Below are 8,848 nucleotides of genomic sequence, written 5' to 3' on the forward strand. Positions count from 1 at the left end.
GGAGGTGGACGTTTGGCAGAAGCCTGAAAAGCTCCCCTTGAAAATAAATTCAGAGGGGGGTTTGCAATGTTAAAAGCATATACAAAAACCATAGGGCCTGTACGCTCTAAGAAGTGTAGTTGACTCCAGTTTTTATGGTAGTGATACCTTCGGTTTGTGGCTCAGAAAAAGGGAAAGGGGCGGGGGGGAAGTTACAGCATTCACTTAGTCCTGAATAATGAACTCAGCTGCGGGAACCGCTATCAAGCCATGAGTGCTTCTGCTAGTTCCTGTACACACAGAGCTGTTAGGGTGAGGAAGAAAACCAAGAGGGTATCTACAAAGCACTGACTGAAAACTGGATTTTATACTACTGATGGGACCTTGGAGGACCTTCCGAAATAAACCAGACTAAAAATCCACACCACCAGCAATGCACAAGGTACAGGTAGGTAAGCACCAACTTTTTAAGTTCACTCAATAGTCTCATAGAAACAGATCTGAAAAAATTAGCAAGTTAGAAGTGACAAAATCAGGGTGAAGATATTAAGCTAACATGGGAGCAGGACAGACGTACATACACTGTTTGTATAGTTTTCCAGGAGTTGGAAGATGTACATGGTATTGAACACCCATAGCTGGACAAGCTGAACTTCTACACTGGAAGAAATTTACTATTATGTTGGCTGGAAACATTTACAGAACTATATGCTTACAAACCAGAGATTAATAACCATGTGCAACTTTAGAAGACTTCTATAAAATACCTTTAATGACTTGGTTCATGCCATTTTAAAAACAGTCATTTTCAAGAAGAAAAAAAAAATCAATACATTTGTTGTATTGACTTTGCTTTCCCATTCCTATTCCCATCTTTAGTCATAGCTTGGCACCCACAGTATGTACAGTCCGATGCCTGGGAAGATATATTGAAAATTAATCCCAAGTTTCCAACTTGCTAATTATAGTGCACAATTATTGTGGACTTCCCCCACCATCCCCCTACCTCAGTATAATAAAAAAAAAAAATGAAAGTCTGTGAAAGCCCCGCAAAATGCCGAAGAGGTCATTAGCAAAGTGTTTATCTGATCTATATATATGGCCTGTCTAACTTTAAAAATCAATAAGCAGTCATGCAAATGATGAAGTCAGTCACTGGAAGAGGGCAGCTGTCATGATCTAGAGGGCTGTATAACCTATCCCCATGCACCATGGGAATCATTTATTATACTGCTGTCCTTGCTCTGTCTTTCCTGAGGAAAAAAATTGTCATTGCATCCTAGTAAGATTTCTGCAGGTAGGTATAAATGAGAGAGTATTTTCCTCATTGTTTCTCATGACCCAAGCTGCATTTACTCACCTTTATTAAATGAAGAATCTCTGCAACTGAGCTCAGTAAAGTGTCATTTAACCAGAAATCTTATTTTCATCAGATGCTTTGAGTTTTTCTGAATAATTGGACTGAGTATTTTTGACAAGGCCACACACAGAGTCCTTTTAAAGGAATATGCCGTATGATCTCAGCTAGGTAAGCGGATTCTCAAAACACATCCCCATCTCTTAAAACAGACAAGAAAATGGGCGTGACAAAATCCATGTAATACAATATGCTGTATATACAAACTGAAAGACCGCAGCTCAGTTTTTCCTATTACTCAGTTTAACAAGATTCAGTAAAACATGGAAGCAAAGCACCAATAGCCATCTTTCCCCAAGTCCTTGAAGAATGTCACAGCATCTCCTACGGGTCTTCAGGTCTCTAAAGTTTCTTCATTTGCCCCACAGGTGTCTACAACACAGATTAAACAACTTGTCACTGGGAAAGCACGGACTTTGGAGTTAGCTATCCACTTGTCTGTTTCAGTATTATATTCAAGAATGTGCCCTAATCGACCAACACCCTGAAAACCAGCCAGGACATAGACTATAGATCCCACAGCAGCACACTTCACTGTTACACCTTTCCATGGCATTGGAGACACCATCTTCCATTCATTCATCTTGATATCGTAATATTCTACATTATCAAGGCCACCTACAAAGCAATGAAATAGATAACTGCTTATTACATAATACCATATAGTCTGAACTAGAGCATACAAATGATCTATTTGACTTAAGTTTTTTATTTTCAAGGTTTAGACTAAAAGCCACAGGTTTCTAAACTAGCGTTTTACCCTGTTATAAATACAGAAACAGAAAAATAAAAAGGAGACTGAAAAAGTGAGATGTAACAAATTTCACATTATATGCTTTCTAGAGATTCTAACATGTTACTTCATGAACAGAAGAACTAACACTACCAAATTCCTTTTGGATTTGTGGTTAGTGACTAAAACTCAGGAATCCACTTGGAATTTCCCTATAGTGAGGGCATTTTATTCTAGAGGGGTCTCCACTACCCTTTACCTAAATTTGGTAATTTACTGATACACGATGTCTCCCTTCATTATGATATTAAAATCACTGAAGTTTTAGAAGCCCAAGCTCCCTTTGTAAAGGGCCAAGAGAATCAGAAGTTAGAGTAGATTTCATGGCTAAGGTTTGCTTCTTTAGTAAACAGGGTAGTAATTACACTTTATAACATCTACAAACATCCTGTTATCCCTATTTAACAATTGTAATAAGCGTCACAGTTTTCATTTCCAGCCCTGAATTCTTAGATCCGAGAGATTAAGAAATCTTTATATACTGTTAAGAGGTACAAATATATTACCCCAGATATGACTCTTCCCCATTATATTACAATAAGAACAATTAATCAGTCAGGCTACAGAATATGAACTGCAAAATACTACTTTAACTTATTTGTTCAATAGTACACACTACTAAAATGAGCATTTAGTGAACACACTAACATTTTACAAAATGGCACCTCTGGCCGTGAGTAATACAATGTCTGCACAGAAAAAAATATGCATCTACTGATTTTTTGCATTAGAAATCTATCATTCTGGAGTATTTTCAGTAGCTAATTAAAACACAAGCTATATTCTAAAGTAGCATCAATCTGAAATAAAATATTCCAATTACCATAAATGGTGATTAATAAACCTCATAGCTGAGAACTTTTCATTTCAAAAAAGCACTTCAGAAACCCTATGTAATTAAAATTCAATTCTCCTGGGAAATAAAATGTTATTATTTTAGTTTTAAAGGCAAGGAGACAAGCAGATCATAAATGACTTGCCAAATGACAGCAAGTCATATTTCAAAACTAGGGCAGTCAAAGAAGTTCTCACTTTTTCACCACTTTAAAATAGCTGACTAGCTTTAAGTCTTTAGACTGAAGTACCTAAAATAATGGCTACACCTGGTCAAAAAGAATGCTGGAATCTCTCAAAATACATGATAAGTAATTAAAAAATTTAAAATGAGTATTTTCTCAGATGCCTGGTTTAGCCATATTAACTGCTGCAGAACTGGGCTACAGTATGGGTGCGTATCTGGGTTTGAGAGTACTGTCATTACTAAAAAGAGCTTGAAAAATAGGCAAGTAAAGCAGGGAGGTACAAGAAGAAAGGCAACAATGGTGTCACAATGGGACATGTTTTATGGTACTGCTCAAAGTTTTTCAGCTGAACACAGCAGAATTAATGCTTTGCAGAAGAAAAAAGGCCCCCATGAAACCTTGTGTGACCAGCTAGAGAACTGATAGAATTCAAGTACCTAAGCCATTTTGTCCACCCACAGCAAATATTTTGTCCTTTACGAACACCAGCCCATGATTCTTCCTGGCTTCAATCATTGGACAGAGCTCAGTCCACCTAGGGAAAAGGAAAACCAAACAGGAAAACTCACTATTCAGTTCCTTGTAAATAAGTATAAAATAAGTAAATAAACCCTAGCATTAGGAAAATAAATACAGAGAAAAACTGCTTAAGAAAAACTGCCTTTTAAGTGAAACTACAAATAACTTGTTTATTACTGCTTAAGTCAGGAAAACTCCTTACCACGTATAATTTTTCATCCATTCTTTAGTTATTCACAGAGCAAGTAAAGCCACAAGTGACCAAAAATAATCAGAATTAATACTTACGTTTCAGTGGCTGGATCATAGACTTCACAGGAATTTAGGACTCTCCCAGAAACATTGTTTCCCAAGCTTCCTCCGCACACATAAATGAGACCGTTTGCCTCCACCATCCCGTGGCTGCATCGCTGAGTCAGCATGCTGGGCTTTGTGTGCCAGCTTTCTGTTCTCGTGTCATAGCATTCAAATAAATACAGTGCAGAATTTCCTTAAAAAAATAGAAACCCACCAAAGTGGCATTAATTTTTTATGGTTGTCTTTCAAGAGAAGAGTCTAACAGTAATTATCAAATTGATGCTTTGTTTGTTGAAAAGGGAAAGCTGCTTTCCCACCTCCAAAAGCAAAAGTAACCAACTTGAAACTTGGGGCTATTCAGAAAGTGCCTACTTGTAATTCTTTGGACTCTTTTGTTTCAAAATATGCAAGTAAGTTTATAAAATTGCTATTTGTGTTTTAAACCAAAAACAAATGATGAGGGTTTTGTTTTGGGTTGTTTTTCTTTTTTTTTGGGGGTGTGCGTGTGTGGGTGTATGTTCAATAAACACTGAACAAAAATGTATATAAATTACCAATCATTGTCATAATCTCCTGCTACTCTCACTACTTGGAAATATGTTGAACTTTCAGATGTGAAGATGAAACCAGCTTTGTAAACTTAGTACACATTCACGTAAGTCTTTTTTCTCTAAGCTATGTGACTTACCCAATTCCCAGAATACTTGTTCCCTTTGGAACTAGATAGCTTGATTATGTTGTAACCCACTCCTGAATTATTAGCAACCATAAGACAGCTACCCCTCAGCATGTTATTTTCTTCCTGGGGACTGGCAGATACTTATTTTCTGCAAGGGTAAGGTCTGTGTATTCCTCTCTCAAGGGCAAATAAAGCTATTACTGAAATAAAAAAGCAATTTTTCTAGAGAAGTTAGATGGGAGCTTAAAGACTTGTGCTCAGGCAACTAGCTGAACCACAGTCAAAGTGAAGGATAGATACAACTGTTTCAGAAAAGAACCAGGATCCTTCTCCCCTTTGTTTCAACAGATATATTCACCTAAACCAGTTAAAAGGTGCCTTTTCTTGTCATTCTTTTTCCTTAGTTTTCCACTTCTAAAAATGTAAGTGTGTCACACTAGCAGCACTCACTATCAGCTGGGGATTTGAACCCTCAAAATAATACTGCATTTCCAGACCCAAAAACCAGGAGCAGACTTCTGTAAACTGTGTGTTTGTTTACTCCTACCATGTAACTCTCAGTATCATGAAGAACTGTATCAAGTGGGACATATTTTTAACTTGATGTAAATACACATCCTTATTGCTCTGAAGCTGTACAATTTCTCATCCATGGGAAGTAACAGCAGAACTGTCTTTAATGTCTTTTTTTAAACAAGGTAAAAGCTTCCATTTTCAGTATGCTGTCAGTATATTGTTAAATATTTCTTCCTGCATCTAAATACAGTGGAAGAATTTAGTATGTTTAGCTTCCAAACTCTGCTTGCTATTGCAAATAAAACAGTACCCCCACCAATTCAAAAAGGGGAAGTGAGCCCTGTTTTCTGTAGTGGATTGGTATAGTAATTAGTTTTCCAAACTCCTCAATCAGTGCAAAAAAAAGCATGCAATTTTTAAGATTCCTCTACAGCTAAACACACTGCAGCATTTTCTCCAAATAATGGTTTCACATAATTGCATGCTCCGAATTAGAAAATCCTAGATTCAGGATAGACAGACTTTTCCAAACAAGCAGTGTTCACTGGGTTCCAAAGAAGAAAAAAGTACAGGCAAAATAAACTCCGTTATTAATTTTTAGCTTTTACTATTCTGTCTTCAATAAATAATATCTATGGAAAGCAAAGGGACAGTATGCAGTTATGCAATGGTAGATTTAAAAGAAAACTAAATTAAAATTTCCATTATAGTTGTATTAACTAATTACAATGTATTAGAAAATAAACTATACAATCAAAGTTTGTATCATACTCCCTCCTGAGCTGACATGGGAAACTAAAGATTTACGAGACTTTGTAGTGTTCCAAGTTTCCCCATGCAGCCATGCAGTTTAATGAGACAAGTGCCATTTCACGTTTCTCACACTAGGTGGCGGGTAGGAACTGCCTAATCTGCTACATTAGCCCTTTTCAAGCATTTCAGAAGTCAGCTAAACATTACCTAAATGTCACAACTTCCCATTAAGTGATTCAGTCTTCAGCACCGATCATGACCTTTTTTCTCTTCTCACCACCCTCTGCAGCAAGGCAGAACTCAAAAGGATCTAACAGAAAGTTTCTCCTGGCTCTAGGTTTTGTTTGTATTGATTTTTCCTTTTTTTCCCCTGCAGAACACAGCTTCTGTTAAAGCTCTCTATTTTTATGGACATAGCATACCTACAGTCCAGCTTTCGGTTTGTTTGTATCAGATTTCGATTCGAAAAAACAAGTTGCTGTAACACCACAGCATCAGCCACCCACTAAGGTTTTTTTGGAAGGAAAACCCAATGGTCTTTTTTCTTTTTCTTTTTTTTTTTTTAACCATGATAAGTACTAACATCTAAAGAAAGGTGTTTTTCTTCATTTACTGAAGCAAACCAACTGAATAACAAACTATCAGACAACAACATCTGTCATTTGACTGAAAAACTGACAAATTCCTTTACAGGGCCAGGTACCATTTCACTACAAAAAGCAGTATTCTAAAACCTTTTTCTCACCTTTTTTTTCCCCCCTCCTTAAAAAAGGCCTCATCAGGCCCAACATATGTTGTAGACAAGGAATGTCATTGCCAAAATGCAGCTATTCTGGTCATACATCACAGAAAGTGTTAAACCACGCTGAGTTCTGTGCATTTATAGAAGTAAAGCTAAGAGCTGAGTGGGACTGCCAAAATGTATTTCCTTGTCCCTAGTTGGCTTTCTCAAGAGTTGCAGTGTACTTGATGCTTAATGTAAATTTTAATCATTTCAATCAGTGAAACCATTTTAAAAACACAACAAATAGGTTGTTGGATTGTGGGGAGGATAAAAATCCTAAATATAGGAAAATAAACTCATTAGGCTAACATGGCAACGTGCAGCTTCTTTTCAACAGTCATGCAAAAACCAGAAAAATTTCCAGGTCTTTGTGCCCTTTTTTTTTTTTTTGTTTGGTTTAAAGATTTTTAGTGTCTTACCCACTTCTGAACCACCAGATGTATAAATTTTGCCCTCAGCAGCACAGGCTGCAAGGCTATCTCGAGGTGTTGGAGGTCCTAGCTTGGAATACCAGCTATCCTTCACCACATTGTAGCAGTCCATTCGCTTTATAGGGAAGAGCTGGGAACCACCCAAAATATAAACTACGTTGTCCCAGAAGACACAAGCTGCATCCCTGCGCTTTTCAAAGGGACATCGGATGTCTGTCCAGCTGTAATCCTGCATTACAAAGAACAAGTAATGTCTAATAGATTATAACACTTACCTGCACAGCGAGTGTTTTCAAACAGAGCTTTTCATAGAGATTTAGATACGGTCAGTTTTAAAGTTCCTTTTCAAAACAAACATGAATACTGTTTATTGAAGAATACTCCTCAGGCGTACTCTTGAAAAAATCTCTTAGACAGACATAGTTAGCTGCAACAAACCATGACATTATGATATTCCCTCATTCCCTGTGTGCACTCAGTACAGCTTCCCTGAAAAAACAGTGTTTGTTTTTTTTCCCCAACAGAATTGATCTCCTGCTGCTATCGTGTCAGAAACAATGCATGTGATCAGTAAAGTAGGATTGCATTTTCTTTTATAGGAATGGAAAAAGACATCTTACACATAGTAACAGATTCTTTCTAAAAAAAAAAAAAAAAATAATTAAAAACTTAAATACAGAATGTACCAAACAAAGGCAATGGAAAAAGAAGATAATATCCAAATTGACAAGCAACTCAGTTAAAAAGCTCTGATACATACTTTATTACCATGACAACTAGAAGCTTATTTACAGAATTTACAAAAGACAAATGATCTATAGCTATCCACAGTTGATAGCATAAGAAATAGGGCAATGCTCCATCACAAATACTGGCAGTCATGTTGCCTAGAAACTGAATCTTGCTTGGATTGGCAAGATCAGCAAGTATCAGTTGTGGGCAGTAACGCTACCCGAAACCTTAAGAACACCAAACTCAGCAACTGATGGCAGACCAGGATAGCATACAGCACAAGAAACACTTCTGGAGTAACAGCATCTCACATATTCCATGAGCACAGCTTGTGGTCCTGTACTGAACAGGAAAGTATGGGACCTTAACTGTTATCTGTGCCACCTCAAGATGGTCTAGCTCAACCTGCTGAATGACCTTCATTGGAATGGTTCACACAAGACATTACATCATTACATTTTCTTAGCAAGGACATACTTCAAACACCTTGGTCAATGAGGAAGAACAGCGACTCCTACATGGGGGTTCAAAGAAAGAGAGGCAGAGCATGTTATAGTCCAAAACATCTTACAATCTTTTCTTGTAGCATCCCCCATATCAAGAAGAGCTGGCAGGTGCATGTGGCCCTTTATGGTGAGAAACAGGTCCTGGGGCATCCTAGAAAGGAAAGCCATACTACAGCATGGCAAAATAAATAGCTGCATAAATCTTAAGAAAATGTCTTAGTGCATTGTGCAAGATCAACATATTTCTAGCTCAAACTTCTGGCATTTTTACAAAAAATCCTGTTGTTTCCCTTTACTGTTGTAAAGGGCTGTGATCTGACCCACTTTTATGGCTTCAGTTCATAGCTACTGTTTCATCCACACCTTTATCAAATGAAAAGCCATAACCTGAGCACACTCAGCAGTATCCTCCTCTCAGCA

General features: G+C 37.3%; 1 protein-coding gene across 1 annotated transcript in view; it reads right to left on the minus strand.

Moving 5' to 3' along the window:
• Positions 1-1,594: 1,594 nt before the first annotated feature.
• Positions 1,595-8,848, minus strand: part of KLHL7 (kelch-like family member 7) — a 19,723-nt gene continuing 12,469 nt past the window's right edge. Inside the window, exons 7-10 of the mRNA XM_010020108.1 lie at positions 7,179-7,419; positions 4,019-4,220; positions 3,649-3,746; positions 1,595-2,014 (exon numbers count right to left, since the gene is read on the minus strand). Of these exons, the coding sequence (XP_010018410.1) occupies positions 1,731-2,014; positions 3,649-3,746; positions 4,019-4,220; positions 7,179-7,419 (825 nt within the window). The 3' untranslated portion in view covers positions 1,595-1,730. The remainder of the gene's footprint in view (positions 2,015-3,648; positions 3,747-4,018; positions 4,221-7,178; positions 7,420-8,848) is intronic.

The sequence above is a fragment of the Nestor notabilis genome, unplaced genomic scaffold, assembly GCF_000696875.1.
Source record: "Nestor notabilis isolate BGI_N333 unplaced genomic scaffold, ASM69687v1 scaffold20198, whole genome shotgun sequence".
NCBI lineage: Eukaryota > Metazoa > Chordata > Aves > Psittaciformes > Psittacidae > Nestor > Nestor notabilis.